General features: G+C 39.6%; 1 protein-coding gene across 3 annotated transcripts in view; it reads right to left on the minus strand.

Moving 5' to 3' along the window:
* Neurl4 (neuralized E3 ubiquitin protein ligase 4) overlaps nucleotides 1-18,937 on the minus strand; it is a 508,598-nt gene that overhangs the window by 186,906 nt on the left and 302,755 nt on the right. For all 3 annotated transcript variants that reach the window (XM_071695559.1, XM_071695560.1, XM_071695561.1), the window contains exons 4-7: nucleotides 17,469-17,607; nucleotides 16,533-17,287; nucleotides 11,542-11,742; nucleotides 8,306-8,446 (exon numbers count right to left, since the gene is read on the minus strand). In XM_071695559.1, the coding sequence (XP_071551660.1) occupies nucleotides 8,306-8,446; nucleotides 11,542-11,742; nucleotides 16,533-17,287; nucleotides 17,469-17,607 (1,236 nt within the window). The remainder of the gene's footprint in view (nucleotides 1-8,305; nucleotides 8,447-11,541; nucleotides 11,743-16,532; nucleotides 17,288-17,468; nucleotides 17,608-18,937) is intronic.

An 18,937-nucleotide genomic window follows, 5' to 3' on the forward strand; every position in this document is an offset into this window, starting at 1 on the left:
TGCCTGATTATCAGGAGGGTTAGTAATGGCTGCATAGTGAGCAAGCATTTCAATGGTTGTCAAGTTGCACTCTGACCCAGATAGTCGTCTTTTCTTTCTACTTTACCCACAGGAGGAGTACTGGCATTTTGTCCACAAACATATAATTTCTCCTTGTCACACAGTACACTAAACAACACTTAACTTGCACTTTTTAACTCTTTAGGTTTTCCTGTGGTAATCACTATGAGCTACCCCTGCATTTTGGCAAATTGGTAAGAGTGATGGATAGAAGTAGTAGGTAGGAACATTTAGGGCAGGAACATTAGGTAAAAACATTACGGAAAAATTGTTGGTAGGAACATTTGGCCCAAAAAAAAAAAAAAAAAAAAAAAGGAACATTTGGCAGAAGTAGTAGAGTGGAATATTAGGCAGAAACATTAGGTAGATACATAGGCAGATGTAGTCCGTAGAAACATTTGGGAGGAGCCTCTGCAAACACTGAACAGGAGTTGCCCTCTGCCAGAGGCTTGTTGGGGTGAGGCACTAAAGGCTAAGAAGTGGCAATGAAGTTCGCGAGTTATGGAGACTATTGCCATGGCCACTCCCTTGGGGGAGTTTCAGGAAGAAACAGGCATCAGAGATACAGATAGAGATTATTATTTATTATTATTCATTTTGCTTTGTCGCTGTCTCCCGCGTTAGCGAGGTAGCGCAAGGAAACAGACGAAAGAATGGCCCAACACACCCACATACACATGTATATACATACACGTCCACACACGCAAATATACATACTTATACATCTCAATGTATACATATATATACACATGCACATAATTCATACTGTCTGCCTTTATTCATTCCCATCACCACCTCACCACACATGGAATAACAACCCCCTCCCCCTCATGTGTGCGAGGTAGCGCTAGGAAAAGACAACAAAGGCCCCATTCGTTCACACTCAGTCTCTAGCTGTCATGTAATAATGCACCGAAACCACAGCTCCCTTTCCACATCCAGGCCCTACAGAACTTTCCATGGTTTACCCCAAACGCTTCACATGCCCTGGTTCAATCCATTGACAGCACTTCGACCCCGGTATACCACATCGTTCCAATTCACTCTATTCCTTGCACACCTTTCACCCTCCTGCATGTTCAGGCCCCGATCACTCAAAATCTTTTTCACTCCATCTTTCCACCTCTAATTTGGTCTCCCACTTCTCATTCCCTCCACCTCTGACACATATCCTCTTGGTCAATCTTTCCTCACTCATTCTCTCCATGTGACCAAACCATTTCAAAACACCCTCTTCTGCTCTCTCAACCACACGCTTTTTATTACCACACATCTCTCTTACCCTATTATTACTTACTCGATCAAACCACCTCACACCACATATTGTCCTCAAACATCTCATTTCCAGCAAATCCACCCTCCTGCACACAACTCTATCCATAGCCCACGCCTTGCAACCACACAACATTGTTGGAACGACTATTCCTTCAAACATACCCATTTTTGCTTTCCGAGATAATGTTCTCGAGTTCCACACATTCTTCAAGGCTCCCAGAATTTTGGCCCCCCCCCCCTGCCTATGATTCACCTCCGCTTCCATGGTTCCATCCACTGCCAAATCCACTCCCAGATATCTAAAACACTTCACTTCCTCCAGTTTTTCTCAATTCAAACTTACCTCCTAATTGACTTGACCCTCACCCCGACTGTAATAATAATAACCTTGCTCTTATTCACATTTACTCTCAACTTTCTTCTTTCACACACTTTACCAAACTCAGTCACCAGCTTCTGCAGTTTCTCACATGAATCAGCCATCAGCGCTGTATCATCAGCGAACAACAACTGATGATAGAGATAGATAGCATAATTGGTTATGAAATCAATGTGCTCTAACAGCACGAACACTACATCAAAGGAACCAGTAGAACAAGAAAAAAAAAGGGGCAGAAACATCCATTGCATATTCAAAACCAACTTATAGCAAATGAGCTGAAAAAAGGATCCATTTTCAAGAGAGGTGGTTTTCTGTGTTTCACATATTGCACATTCGTTAATCATGTGTGTGAAAAATCAGATATGATCATATATTCATCCAAACAGACTGTATGCTGAGCAAGTATTACTTTCTCTCACTTTTATGAAATAAGAGGCAATAAAAAAGAGCTTACTTTACAATAGAGCATTCATAAATCATACATTTCCAGAGAGGAAGGAAAGGCTAAATACAGTTCAACTGATAAACATATTACCATATTACATCAACACCATCTAAATCTTATATTACCAGTAAATGCTACTCTTTTCAGTTTCCTTAAATCACACATTACCAGAGAGGAGGTAAGGCTTAAGAAAATTCTTCTGGTAAACTAAATATTATAATCCATGAAAAGCATTCAAGTCTTATATTAATGGTACATGCTATTGTTTCCTCTCAGTACAAGAAGTCCCCTCAGAGAAACAGCTCACAGAACAACATTTCGTTATAGCTACATCAGAGAAATAGGGTAAAAATTTATAGAATGACACTATGTTTCCAAAATAGCAACAGATTTGAAGAGATTATTTTTTCAAATGTTCTTTTCAATCAACAATGATATATCTAAATATACTGGAAAGGTTTTTAATCATAATGCCTTTTATAATAATATTTATTTATCATTCATTTTGCTTTGTCGCTGTCTCCCGCGTTAGTGAGGTAGCGCAAGGAAACAGACGAAAGAATGGCCCAACCCGCCCACATACACATGTATATACATACACGTCCACACATGCAAATATACATACCTATACATCTCAATGTACACATATATATACACACACAGACATATACATATATACACATGTACATAATTCATACTGTCTGCCTTTATTTGTTCCCATCGCCACCTCGCCACACATGGAATAACAACCCCCTCCCCCCTCATGTGTGCGAGGTAGCGCTAGGAAAGACACCAAAGGCCCCATTCGTTCACACTCAGTCTCTAGCTGTCATGTAATAATGCACCGAAACAACAGCTCCCTTCCCACATCCAGGCCCCACACACTTTCCATGGTTTACCCCAGACGCTTCACATGCCCTGGTTCAATCCATTGACAGCACGTCGACCCCGGTATACCACATCGTTCCAATTCACTCTATTCCTTGCACGCCTTTCACCCTCCTGCATGTTCAGGCCCCAATCACTCAAAATCTTTTTCACTCCATCTTTCCACCTCCAATTTGGTCTCCCACTTCTCCTCGTTCCCTTCACCTCCGACACATATATCCTCTTGGTCAATCTTTCCTCACTCATTCTCTCCATGTGACCAAACCACTTCAAAACACCCTCTTCTGCTCTCTCAACCACACTCTTTTTATTTCCACACATCTCTCACCCTTACATTACTTACTCGATCAAACCACCTTACACCACATGTTGTCCTCAAACATCTCATTTCCAGCACATCCACCCTCCTGCGCACAACTCTATCCATAGCCCACGCCTCGCAACCATACAACATTGTTGGAACCACTATTCCTTCAAACATACCCATTTTTGCTTTCCGAGATAATGTTCTCGACTTCCAAACATTCCTCAAGGCTCCCAGAATTTTCGTCCCCTCCCCCACCCTATGATTCACTTCCGCTTCCATGGTTCCATCCGCTGCCAGATCCACTCCCAGATATCTAAAACACTTTACTTCCTCCAGTTTTTCTCCATTCAAACTTACCTCCCAATTGACTTGACCCTCAACCCTACTGTACCTAATAACCTTGCTCTTATTCACATTTACTCTTAACTTTCTTCTTTCACACACTTTACCAAACTCAGTCACCAACTTCTGCAGTTTCTTACATGAATCAGCCACCAGTGCTGTATCATCAGCGAACAACAACTGACACTTCCCAAGCTCTCTCATCCACAACAGACTGCATACTTGCCCCTCTTTCCAAAACTCTTGCATTAACCTCCCTAACAACCCCATCCATAAACAAATTAAACAACCACGGAGACATCACACACCCCTGCCGCAAACCTACATTCACTGAGAACCAATCACTTTCCTCTCTTCCTACACGTACACATACCTTACATCCTCGATAAAAACTTTTCACTGCTTCTAACAACTTGCCTCCCACACCATATATTCTTAAAACCTTCCACAGAGCATCTCTATCAACTCTATCATATGCCCTCTCCAGATCCATAAATGCTACATACAAATCCATTTGTTTTTCTCAGTATTTCTCACATACATTCTTCAAAGCAAACACCTGATCCACACATCCTCTACCACTTCTGAAACCACACTGCTCTTCCCCAATCTGATGCTCTGTACATGCCTTCACCCTCTCAATCAATAACCTCCCCTATAATTTACCAGGAATACTCAACAAACTTATACCTCTGTAATCTGAGCACTCACTCTTATCCCCTTTGCCTTTGTACAATGGCACTATGCAAGCATTCCGCCAATCCTCGGGCACCTCACCATGAATCATACATACATCAAATAACCTTACCAACCAGTCAACAATACAGTCACCCCCTTTTTTAACAAATTCCACTGCAATACCATCCAAACCTGCTGCTTTGCCGGCTTTCATCTTCCGTAAAGCTTTTACTACCTCTTCTCTATTTACCAAATCATTTTCCCTAACCCTCTCGCTTTGCACACCACCTTGACCAAAACACCCTATATCTGCCACTCTATCATCAAACACGTTCAACAAACCTTCAAAATACTTACTCCATCTCCTTCTCACATCACCACTACTTGTTATCACCTCCCCATTAGCCCCCTTCACTGAAGTTCCCATTTGCTCCCTTGTCTTATGCACTTTATTTACCTCCTTCCAAAACATCTTTTTATTCTCCCTGAAATTTAATGATACTCTCTCACCCCAACTCTCATTTGCCCTCTTTTTCACCTCTTGCACCTTTCTCTTGACCTCCTGCCTCTTTCTTTTATACCTCTCCAAATCATTTGCATTTTTTCCCTGCAAAAATTGTCCAAATGCCTCTCTCTTCTCTTTCACTAATACTCTTACTTCTTCATCCACCACTCACTACCTTTTCTAATCAACCCACCTCCCACGCTTCTCATGCCACAAGCATCTTTTGCGCAAGCCATCACTGCTTCCCTAAATATATCCCATTCCTCCCCCACTCCCCTTACCTCCTTTGTTCTCACCTTTTTCCATTCTGCACTCAGTCTCTCCTGGTACTTCCTCACACAAGTCTCCTTCCCAAGCTCACTTACTCTCACCACTCTCTTCACCCCAGCATTCTCTCTTCTTTTCTGAAAACCCCCACAAATCTTCACCTTCGCCTCCACAAGATAATGATCAGACATCCCTCCAGTTGCACCTCTCAGCACATTCACATCCAAAAGTCTCTCTTTCGCCCGTCTATCAATTAACACGTAATCCAATAACGCTCTCTGGCCATCTCTCCTACTTACATACGTATACTTATGTATATCTCGCTTTTTAAACCAGGTATTCCCAATCACCAGTCCTTTTTCAGCACATAAATCTACAAGCTCTTCACCATTTCCATTACAACACTGAACACTTCATGTATACCAATTATTCCCTCAACTGCCACATTACTCACCTTTGCATTCAAATCACCCATCACTATAACCCGGTCTCGTGCATCAAAACCACTAACACACTCATTCAGCTGCTCCCAAAACACTTGCCTCTCCTGATCTTTCTTCTCATGCCCAGGTGCATATGCACCAATAATCACCCATCTCTCTCCATCAACTTTCAGTTTTACCCATATCAATCTAGAATTTACTTTCTTACACTCTATCACATACTCCCACAACTCCTGATTTAGGAGTAGTGCTACTCCTTCCCTTGCTCTTGTCCTCTCACTAATCCCTGACTTTACTCCCAAGACATTCCCAAACCACTCTTCCCCTTTACCCTTTAGCTTCGTTTCACTCAGAGCCAAAACATAATTATAATAATAATATCAAAGCAAAATAAAATTAGATTCATCACATTCCAGCCGCTGATAGACACCTTACAAGGAACATCAAATTCTCATACTCTAAATGAGCCATAAAAGTGAGATCCACCAAACATGGAAATGTTAAAATAAGTAATATACAGGCCTAACACATCAAACATAAATATTACATACATAAATGGATAAACTTACTTTGGATGGTTTGACAAACCATTCATAACAACCTATCCCACTTCAACAACACCTACCTCAAACCCTCATTGCCAGCATTCTCAATAGGAATCAAAACTTATCCAAGTTTTTAATGGAGAACTATACTTCAAAAAAAAAAAAAAAATAAGCTTGTAGGTGGGAAGGAAGCAGTGTTCCTTTGAGGGAAGGAGGGTTCCTTGGGGAAGCACTTTTCCTTAACAGCAAGCAAACACAGCACACACTGCTCTGCAGACAGCAAATGTGAGTGATGACCAAGGCATGAGTTAACAAGAACTGTAATAATACTGATCTACAATAGTACCATAGGGTAGACGAAAGCAAAATTCTAGGAAAATAAAAGAACATCTTGACAAATTTTGTCTCTTTTCCAAGACCTCTTAGGGGGAATGACAAAAGAATATAACATAAACTGGGCTCCTAGTGTAACACACCACTAACTGAGGAACAAGGCTGCACCTGACTCGCTGGCACCTGAGAAACTTGGTGCCTAACCTAAACTCATATGAGTTCAGTCTGGGTTAGGGTGAGTTATGATGTACCACAACATTCCAGTGAAGTTGTTACAAAAGTGTTGACAAAACACAACCTACATTTATCTTCAAAATCTTACCAACAATTTTACTATAATCCTATTGAAACACTGCTTATTTGAGTTAATAACTGGAACTGCACCCAGGTAAACAACAATCCATGGCTAAGGAGGAAGCAGGCTTCCTTTGGGGGTAGCAGTGTTCCTTTAGGGGAAGCAGTGTTCCTTTGGGGGAAGTAATGTTACTTAACAGGAAGCAAAGGGGGTGTGCATCATTCTTGCACACTGTGGGTGTGTGATGAATAATGTGTGAGTAAACATGTACAGTGATAATATTAATCCAGATTGGTACTGTGGGGTAGGCAAATTATTCATAACTCACAAGAAAAAATACTGTCTATTTTCCAATACCTCCTCTGGGAGAATAACAAAAGATTATTACATGAAGGTATACAAACAAATCTAAAGAGAAAGGGCAAGTAGCCTGATCTGCCATTACATGAGGAACAAGGATGCACTTGACTCATGGCACCTGAGACATGGTGTTCAACATGACCTCACATAAATTCAGTCCAGTCTATGGGGAGTTACGAAGTACTGTATTGTACTTGAAGAAAATCACTAGCCCATATCCAGGAGGAAGCAGTGCTTGTTGATGGGATGCAACAGTGGTGCACACAACTCCACAGATAAAGAGTTCCACCAGAGTAAAACTGTACTTTAACTTCATTTCAATACCTACATTATGTTTTTGATTGAGCATATGTCATACTGTGATGCAACTAACATTCCAAAATCATCCATAATAAAACTTTTATAGTTTTGGTTGATGACCAGGCATTAGTGAGACCACCAGCGGGCAATGTCACATTTTGTTCACCAACCACACTTATACATGCAGTTGAGGATATGGCTGCATTTTCACCATAATACATATAAGATATGATTGCTGTTTCATTCATATCAGTAGTACAGATGTGGAAGTGCATTGGGCAGAGAGTTCTGCTCAATGAAGCTTGCTACCCGACATGATAAATCCTGTATAACAGCCCATACCATACTGTACAAGAACATTTCAACTGATGTAATGTGCTTACAATCGTCATGGTTTATTCTTGTCATTCCTGAGTTTTACCAAATGATTAGTTAGCAATTCAGTTAATTCAGCAATTCCTGGGCCTCTGAAGTGAAGGATATCTTGCCCAAAAATCTGAAGTAAATGGTTACTTGATATGGCTGGTTTTTATATTTGAGCATAAGCAGTACATAACATCTGATTTACCAATGAATCCAAGTCTAATTTACATCATGAGAGTGTGTGGTATACTGATGGTAAACTAAGATATTTCCAGCACAGTCCATACATGAGAATTTAAAGGAAGAAATTTTTGGTCTGAAAAATAACCTCCCCCCGTATAAACTGAGTTTCAATTACTTATAAAACATTCTGGTGTAACTGTAACAACAAATTGCCAGGAACATAACCCTATTGCTATGCAAGGATCCCCTGTATATGACAAAGATTAATCTTAGGTCACCTTTACCATCACCTTAAACAAACACAATCACAATTTAGCAACAAGTAAAACTTCACCTTAACTGTCATGCCATACAGATCGACAACAGCCCACACAGGTGAAGGGACTGAGGTAGCTGCAATACCCTGGTCCAGACCATTAATATAGTAGTGTAGCTCTCCGCCAGTTTTGATCATCATTCCTATTCGATCTCCCTCCTGGAAAACATAGTGGTTTGAACTATATTGTTAAATAATGGCCTTAAATCTAGGTTACAGTCCTCATCCAAAAAGTTGAATAATTCTTGCTTAATGCAACGTGCAATTTTCTCATTATACCTCTAAACAATGGTACAGCCGATGATTAGTTGGCTCCAGCTCCCAATCTCACCTTATGTTTACCTCAAATGGCTTCAATGGCTGTTTTCTACCACAAGAGCTCAATCTACAACCATGTTTCCCTGGTGAGGGCTTGGTATTCATGGCCATTTAATGCTGCAGGTGTATAATCATCCTCTGCAATAAAACCTGGCTGGTTAGGTACAACTTGGAGGAAACTGTCTTGTTAGTTTTTACATCATTCAATTTTATCTCCCTTGCATTTATATAATGGATGCTGCAGGCCCTCTGCCAATCCTTAGGTATCACACCTAGGGAAAGGACACTGACTGATCAAAAAGTCATCCCCTTTCTTGACAAATTTAACTGTGATATCATCCACTTTAGCCACTTTGCCAAATTTCATCTTGTGCATGGATTTCACTACTTTCTCTCTCTTCACCAAACCAATCATTGAAACCAATTATCGAAAAAGAAGAAGAGGAAACAGTATCAGTGAGAAGAGAGTGGTGAAAGTGGGTGAGCTTGGAAAAGAGACTTGTGTAAACAAATAACTGGAGAACGAGTGTAAAATGGCAAGAGTGGGAGTAAATGAGGCAATGACAGTGGGTGAGGAATGAGAGATATTTAGGAAAGCAGTGCTGGCATGTGCAAGAGATTCACGTGGCATGTGAAATATGGGAGGTGGACAGACTAAAAAGGGTAGTGAGAGGTGGGAAGAGGAACAAAGTTGCAAGTGAAAGAAAATAGGAAGGCATATGGGTGGTACTTACAGGGAAGGAAAGCAAATGATAGGGTTATGTATATGAGAAAGTAGCAGTTGGTCAAGAGTAAGGTGCAGTGGTTGAATAAGAGGGCAAATGAGAGTCGGAATTACAGTGCATCAGTAAACTTTAGGGGGAGTATGATGATGTTTTGGAAGGAGGTTAATGCGAAAAAAAAAAAAGGAACTAGTACAAACATCAGTGAAGGGGGTACAAGGGAAAGTGGTAATAGGAAGTGATGAAGCGAGATGGAGTGAATATTTTAAATTACTGTCAAATGTGTTTGATGATGGTGGCAGATGCAGAGTCTGGGTCAGGGTGGTATGCAAAGTGATAGAGTCATGGAAAGTGGTTGGTAAAGAAAGAAGTGGTGTTGAAAGTCTTACAAAGGATAAAATGTGGCAAGGCAGCTGGTGAGAAATGCTTAGAAAAATAAATGGATTTGTATGCAGCATTTATGGATTTGGAGAAGGCATATGATAGAGTTGATAGAGATGCTCTGTGGAAGGTATTAAGAGTATATGGTGTGGGAGGTAAGTTGCTAGAAGCAGTTAAAAGTTTTTATCAAGGCTGTAAGGCATGTGTACGAGTAGGAGAGAGGAAAGTGATTGGTTCTCAGTGAATGTCGGTTTGTGGCAGGGGTGCGTGATGTCTCCATGGTTGTTTAATTTGTTGTTGGGGAGGTGAATGCAAGATTTTTGGAGAGAGGGGCAAGTATGCAGTCTGTTATGGATGAGAGGGCTTGGTAAGCGAGTCAGTTGTTGTTCGCTGATGATATAGCGCTGGTGGCTGATTTGGGTGAGAAACTGCAGAAGCTGGTGACTGAGTTTAGTAAAGTATGTGAAAGAAGAAAGCTGAGAGTAAATGTGAATAAGAGCAAGGTTATTAGGTACAGTAGGGTTGAGGGACAAGTCAATTGGGAGGTAAGTTTGAATGGAGAAAAACTGGAGGAAGTGAAGTGTTTTTAGATATCTGGGAGTAGATTTGGCAGCGGATGGAACAATGGAAGTGGAAGTGAGTCCCAGGGCGGGAGAGGGGGCGAAAGTTCTCGGAGTGTTGAAAAATGTGTGGAAAGCGAGATCATTATCTCGGAAAGCAAAAATGGGTATGTTTGAAGGAATACTGGTTCCAACAATGTTATATGGTTGCGAGGCGTGGGCTATAGGTAGGGTTGTGCAGAGGAGGGTGGATGTGTTGGAAATGAGATCTTTGAGGACAATATGTGAAGTGAGGTGGTTTGATCAAGTAATGAAAGGGTAAGAGAGATGTGTGGTAATAAAAAGAGGGTGGTTGAGATAGCAGAAGAGGGTGTATTGAAATGGTTTGGTCACATGGAGAGAATAAGTGAGGAAAGATTGACAAAAAGGATATATGTGTCAGAGGTAGAGGGAACGAGAAGTGGGAGACCAAATTGGTGGTGGAAGGATGGAGTGAAATAGATTTGAGCGATCGGGGCTTGAACTTGCAGGAGGGTGAAAGGCGTGCAAGGAATAGAGTGAATTGGAACGATGTGGTATACCGGGGTTGATGTGCTGTCAATGGATTGAACCAGGGCATATGAAGTGTCTGGGGTAAACCATGGAAAATTTTGTGGGGCCTGGATGTGGAAAGGGAGCAGTGGTTTCGGTGCATTCCACGTGAGAGCTAGAGACTGAGTGTGAACGAATGCGGCCTTTGCTGTATTTTTCTAGCGCTACCTCACGCATGTGCAGGGGGTTCTCATTTCATGTGTGGTGGGGTGGCGACAGGAATGAATAAAGGCAGCAAGTGTGAATTATGTAAATGCGTATATATGTATATGTCTGTGTATGTATATATACGTATACGTTGAAATGTATAGTTATGTATATGTGCGTGTGTGGACGTGTACGTTTATACATGTGCATGTGGGTGGGTTGGGCCATTCTTTTGTCTGTTTCTTTGTGCTACCTCAATAATGTGGGAGACAGCGACAAAGTATAATGAATGAATAAAATGAAATATGTATATGTGTGTATATGTACATGTTTGTGAGAGTGTATGTAAATATGCACATATATGAGCGAATGGATCTTTCTTTGCCTGTTACCTGGTGCTTCCCCACTAACATGGGAAACAGCAATCAAGTATAATAAATGAATAAATAATCTTTTACACCATGAAAACGAGTTACCTTTTTTATTTTCAAATTGCAAGCTTTACAACAAAATATAGCATCTAATCAGTTCCTACCTTAAGTTCATCAAGATTGAATTCACCATACTCTCTGTGAGTTCCTTTTCCATTGGTTAGTATCCCTGTGCCACTCATCATGGTGGTGCCCGAACGCATGTTGGTCATGGTTGCAGGGAATTCCAGGAGTCCTGGATTATGTGTAGTAATTCCAACTTCTATACTGCCAGACCATTTGTCCACCAACCGGTCAATGCGAATCTGGAAGGGCATTTCATATAACAACCTCAAGCTTCAGTAGGATATGGTATTTGAGGTGATCACTATTAAAAAAAAAAAGTTTTGTAAAAGCACTGCAAACCTTACAAGGTAAAATACTGTTCTGACCAAACTAAAAGCAAGTGCTCTTTCTAATGTTCATGTGGTCAGTTTAAAATGAGAAAAATCTTTACTGGATCTGCCCTATGTGATTTTAGTTTCAGCAACTAAACAAAGCCTTAATTATGGTAAACTGACTATGTTTCATAGTCTTCTGATTCTCTAATGTTCCAAGAACCTACAAAACCCTTAGTACCCAAATAATGTGCAACTTTTCTGTCATATACTTACAATCCTGACATTAATGCTAAATTCTCATAAAGGGAAACCTTCAATGGCTGAGGTATTACTGTCATTATCTGTCATGGGTCTACCTACCCAAAAATCTTTAAGGGATTAAGTTCCCAAGGAGGCCATTCAATTGTTTGTTTTGTTTTTACCTCCATAGCCATCATTTGTACCTCTACTCTCAATTTTATGAGGTGGATCAAGTGCATACGGCTTTACAATTCATTTAGATATCCTCAATTTATGTTCAAGGAGCAGAAATAAAAAAAAATAAAAGTCATCTGGACTACTGCAAAACTTCTAAATGATTCAACCGACAAATTAAGCTAATGTGTCAGATGAGACTCACACTTCCATTCATACTTCCCCTTTTTGTATTCCAAATCACATCTATAACAACTTCTGGCCTGATAAATACCCTAGAACATCCTAGTCCTTAGCAGGTGCCATTCTTACAGTATCTACTCATCATATACCTTTCTTAACTCCATTCTTTACTCAAGTCACCAAATTCTTGTAATGCACAATTTATCCATCAATGCTCATTCTTCACAACATCAATTGCTGAAAGCCACATCCATGATTCAATATGTCCATACCAGCTACTACATTAGTCACTGGAAACCTCTAAGGTAGGGGTTGTTATTAAAGATTTTCTACATCAGGCAACCAGATACAGAAATCAAGAAGTTCCTATGAAGTACTCTCTGAAGACCTCTGTTATCTGCAGAAAACAATTTGCTCATTTAGAAATTAAACTTTTTGACCTATAGCCTCAACACATCACTTTTCCAAAGGGCTGCAAAACTAAACTTTCAAAAAGTTACTCTAACTAACTTTGAGACACAGAGAACACGGACGATGCAGCAATTGTAGCACTTCAAGTAGTTCCGAGCCATGTCTCTTGGGAGACACAGAATGCCAAAAAAGTTCCAATCTACTACTAATAACGTAAAATTCTGGCTAAGAATCAAGCAGGACTTGTCCAGGTTGATAATCAGGCCCATTTCTGAAAGGTATTCGGGACAAAACTTCTTGTCTGGCACCTAATCTCTTACACTGATATCATCAAGAAGTTGTTAGGGAAGCCAAAGCTAGTAGACATTAGTACTATGCATATATTGAAAAGCATCACCTTGAACTGCCAGGTCTGTATTCCAATTCTGAATGCCAAAGCCTTTCTCAGTCTTGGGGATATCAGAATGTGCCAGTAAGCATCCTTCAGTCTAGGATGACTGTCCAGTTGTTTTACCTTTAAGGTCTAATGGATATTATGCACAGGCAGTCATCTTAACTGTGTTTCAGTATGTGGGTGTTTATATAAAACATAGAATAATTCTCCTGTTGATGCCCTTGTTTTTGGCCTGGAATAAAATTTTGAAAAAAAAAAAGTACTTTGCAGGTTGTGTGACATCCTTGCTCTTAAATCAGAAGCTGAACAAAAACTGTTTCCAACAACTCTAACCTTGACCTTTTTGAAAACATTCATTAGTTCTGGAAATGACACCCAACAGGCAAGGATTTATTTTAAGGACAACAGCATGATGTTATACACCTCTGTCTGTCATTTTTAGGCTAACTAAGCCCTTAAGTCATTTGTATCTTTCACATGGGTGTGGTTAAGAGCCTCTGGCAACTTTCTATCAAAATATCAATGAAAATGGCACATTCTTTAAGGAACCAAGGAGAAAATAAAGAAAGTGGATGTTAGTCAGGTGAAGTGGTTAACCCATTTTATCATCCTCTAGTCCTATATTCAAAATCACTCTCTTCAGGGTCCTTAATGTCCAAATCAGATAGATGATTGTCACAACCATCTAACCTCCTACAATCTCATTTTTCTGCAGTGTAGTAATAAGTTGAAACCACCTGTGAGCATGTGAATGACTCCTTTCCATGGTGATCTGTGGAAAAGTGATGGACTGGAGGATCTTTACCACAAGCTAACTAAAGTTGCTCATGATACATGACATCTATATACAGTGTACCTCTAGAAAGCAGAAGCCTATTCAAATGTGGGCACGAAATATGGAAACATAAATATATATGTTCAGCTTTCCTTTAGTTTGATTATCTAAACAACCCTAGGGGCCCTTATAAGGGGCTCAAGCAGCTACATGGCTGTGCTTCATTCAAAAGTAGGGAAATACACTTTTTTGGGTAAGAATTACTTTAACAAGACTATTCCTCATAATCCAATGACCATGATATAACATCACCAAAGGTGATTTTTCACTCATAGCATAATGACATGCAAATGGAGTCTAGTAAACCTACATCCAAAGTAGAATGCATAAATGCACAACAGCACAGAAAGACTAAAGACCATTCAGCAGTCTTGCATAACAACACAGATAGTCAAAAGTTCCCAAAACCTTTTTTTATTCATCACTCCTAAACTCACTAACATTGCATGCACTTTCACTTTCCTTATCAACTTTTTCCACCAATTACCTAAGTAAAAAAGCCTGGTCTAAAATGCCCCTTTCCCTTCCTAATCTTTCTTGTTCCTTAACTAATGGGGATGTAATAATCCTACGCATGCAAATGCTACAATCCTACCATGTACAGCACTAGCAATACTACTATGTATTCATCTGTACTTAGTTATTTTTAGTACATTCTCTGAGATCACAAAAGGGATAGCCAGTCTCCTAAGCAAAAAATCAGAATGCAGTGACTTTTTCTGGCTCACAAGTCTTGTAAACCTACTACTTCTTAGGTGACTCTGGCAAAGTTTAATTCAACTGGAACTTTTCTTATATCAAGTGACTTACTGATAAGCTAAATGGGATTTCATTGATATGAACCATTTTAACTAAAAATTCACACCAACTCAGTTTATGACTTCTCATCAGATCTGTCCTGATATACAATATCAGTTACTATCACCTGCAGCAACTCCAGTCACAAATTAGATATAACAACTTACACAAATGAATACAAATGATACATATAAGTAACTGACAAAGAACATCCTCTCTTCCATCAGTGCACTTTATCGATCTTCAGGTTTTGCCTTTGATCCTTTAATAAAGGAAATCTATTGAATATCCAAGTAATACTGAAAATATCACACAATCTCTAACTATACTTTCCAATTCTAAACATTTCACTGTAACAGACCTAATATCAACTATATACTTTGTGTTATGGATAATCTCAAGTATTCCAAAAAATGTCTCAAGTTTGTCATTACAATTAAAAAATAATTTTCTGTATAAAATGATTTATAAAGTCACTCTTGTGTAACACTGTTTACATCTGCTAAGTGCCTTTTAACTTATGCTGCTTTGCAGCTAGACATATGAAGTACTTTTAAGCATATGCAGTAAGGTAAGTGATATTTCTGGAAATGCTTTTGTCACAAAAGAATATGATTACTAGGGGTTTACATCAAAAATATCTATCCGAGTTTCACAAATTATCACAAATTGTGGAGGTAAATATGTTGCACACTTCCTTGGCATTTCTATGTATATTGGCCCATGTAAGGAAACAATATAGGTTATAGTCTTTGAAAAAGGTAACAATGCTTGAGATGCCACTACAATCATTCATGGACATAAATTTGTCTCAAGGCACAGGCAATCTATTCAAGAACCATTGTTTTATAAGTCCAAGTCACAGTAAACAGAAAAATATACCAGAGTTATGTATATACGCAAGCTGGAGTGAAAGAGTCAAATCATTATCCAAAAGTTTATAGTTTAGGAAATCTGTTAAAGAAAATTTTGCAATGGTTTCAGGAAAATATAAATATTCCTATAATTTCCAAATATATATCTTTTATCAAAAATGTCCTCACTCCTGAAGTAATGATTCAATGATGTGGCTTTCAGGGAAGATACACAAGAGACCTTAAATGACCTGAGAAACATGGTAATGAACAAAATTAAATCTCTGATGGCTCTGTTCTTCGGTACCATTAACGTTAACACATTCATCAACTTCATACCTCTAATATCCTTTCTTTTACTTTACATCTAGTACATACTTAATGGAGCAACCTTCACTCTCTCTTTGCATATTCTTAATTGCATGACTCAACTAGCAAATACTCAATTTGAGAGAAACCCACACTAATATACAATTCCCCAGTTAATGATCTAAGTGTTCCTGATGGGTCCTCCACAATGACAGAAATGAGAAGGTTGGTGACCAGACTTTCAGGGTGTGATCTCATTTAAATCAAAAGGTACATCATAAATAAGACAGAAAGATGTTAACCCTGAAACATCAAGTACTTCCCACATCAAATGACAGTCATCTTTCTTCATCTTAATGGCAGTTAATAGCTTTATGATAACTAAAATCTATCATTGGAGATCTCTAAAGAATAGCCATTAACCTCCCACAGGATATGGTACATAAATCTCTAATAAGATTTACTTCATACAGTTCAATATTATCAAAATAAAAAGGTTAAACTGTGAGATATTTACCTCAAAAAGTTCATTTTCCCTAAGTGCTCTACTGCTCATGACCACTCCATTATTGAATTCATCTAAAGGTCTTCTCCGTTCAGCTGTTCTGGAACTGTTGGACAGTTTTACAAGAGTTCCACACTTGTCATGAAATCTTAGTCTGTCAGATCCTGAGGTATAGTTCACCATGTTGTCTAAGTCACTTGGATTATTACTTCCAATTTGACCTGCACCTATGTTTAAACAGCTTGTGCCATTATTGTTGTTTCCACCACCACTGTTATTATTACCATTGTTATTATTGTTCCCACCAGTGCCACCCACTGCACCACCACAAGTATAACCAGATGGGGTATTCCCAGGGCCAGCATTGTTACAGCTGGTCACTGTGACCGCCTGTGTTGGTCCACAAACTGCAACAGGGGGATGAGGTGCTCCATTTGAGGCTCGTGGCGAAGGATTACGAGATGCGTCACAGCTACTTTCTCTACCATCCCTCTCGTCATGGAGAACATTACTGTCACTGTTAGACATAAGGCTGTTGGCAATGCTGATGTTTGCTACATGATTACTGAGTGCACTACAAGTGCCATGACTTACACCAGTAGTAACATTAACAGAAGGTGCATGATTACCAACAGTTGCATTCAAGTTTCCACAGGTGTGACTATTGACATTTATAACACCAGAAGGAATCTGGTCATGATTGGAGTCCAAAATGTTGGAGTCTCGCATTGATGACATCTCACTCGTGGAGTCCTCATCTAGCGTGTCTGAAAGAGTCAACTATGAAGTCCCTGTGCATAACTCTTAAGCATATAATACATTCAAATTATGTCTCATGTTCTCCAGAAGTTTCAGCAAAAGCTTCAAAAAATAATTGTCCTATATTGTTAAAACATAAAAGTAGTACAAAACACATGAAAATGTGTCATCCAAAATTATAAAACTTACTAGAGTCTGGTGTGGATGGGGCAGTAACAGTAACCTGAGCACACTTGCCATACATATCAACCACAGCATACAACATCTGTGGTAAGTTGGCAGCTGCAACACCCTGGCACTCTCCATTGACAAAGAACTTCAGGTCACCCTGAAATTTAGTAATTACTGTATTATAGACATCAAGTTTAAGTTTAATAAAATAAAATCTAGCAGTGTTGTTCACAGCAAGAACAAGTCTGACCAATCATCCGCCCATGTAAAAACGAAGTCAAAGACAAAAGTGTTATATACACAAAAAGCTTTATTATCCGGCATTCAACTCATGGCATAATGCTAAAAATCTTGCATCTGGAAATAATAGTATCCACCACTATAAGTGCATATTGCAGAAACTAACATTCAAAAAATCTTATCAAAAATAATTCAGTCTGCTCTGAATATCTTCTGAAAGTTAGTACTGACATGTTTTAGATACCTGAAGAGTCACTGGGTCCTTTAATGGAATAATGAAGGGTAGAAGTGTAAGTATGTAAGTGAAGAGGGGGTTAAGAGTCAGCATAGTCCTCCCAACCCTGATCTATGCAGCTAAAACATGCACATGGAATGAGTCATAGAGGTCAAGAATCCAGGCTGTGGAAATGAGCTATTTTTGAAGAGCATGCAGTGCAACTAGATGGAATGAAGAAAGAAATGAAAGGGTGTATGAGAGATGTGGTATGGCGGGGAATGCAAAGGGAATGAACTGTGGAATGGGAAAGTGGGTGAAATGTAATACTGGGGTGGTCTGGGCATATGGAAAGAATGCAAGATTGGGAGTTTACAAGAAGAGTGTATGATAGTACAATTAAAGGGGGTTAGCGAGAGAGGAAGACCACCTCTGACATGGGAAAATGGGGTGGAAAAATGACTGGAATGGTGTATGCAAGGGAGGGATGTAAGGGCAGGGATAAGTGGAGACTCTTTTGCCATGCCTACCCCTTGATGGGAGTTCTAGGAGGGAATGGGCATCAGAGATATAGATGGATGGGCAGAGAGATAGATAAGGAGTGGACATGGCAGTGAGTGGTATCAGGGAAGCAGACATAAGTCAAAGGTTTGGGAATGTTAAGAATGCATCAACAGAGACACTGTTATCTGGGAGGGCAGAAATGGGTATGTTTGAGGGTACAATACTCCTCACAATACTATATGGATGCAAGGCTGTGTGGAGGATGGTGGATGTGTTGGAAATGAAATGCCTGAGGACAACATATGGTGTGAGGTGGTTTGAATGAGTAAGTAATGAACGGGTACAAGGGAAGAGAGTTACCAAAAAGTGTGTGGATGAGAAAACTGAAGAGGGTGTACTGAAATGGTTTGGACATATAAAGAGAATGAATGAGCAAAGATTGACAAAGAGGATATGTATCAGAACTGGAAGAAAGGAGAACAGGGGAACCAAACTGGAGATGGAAGGATGGAGTGAACAAGACTGAGCA

The sequence above is a fragment of the Panulirus ornatus genome, chromosome 58 (assembly GCF_036320965.1).
Source record: "Panulirus ornatus isolate Po-2019 chromosome 58, ASM3632096v1, whole genome shotgun sequence".
In the NCBI taxonomy this organism is placed as follows: domain Eukaryota; kingdom Metazoa; phylum Arthropoda; class Malacostraca; order Decapoda; family Palinuridae; genus Panulirus; species Panulirus ornatus.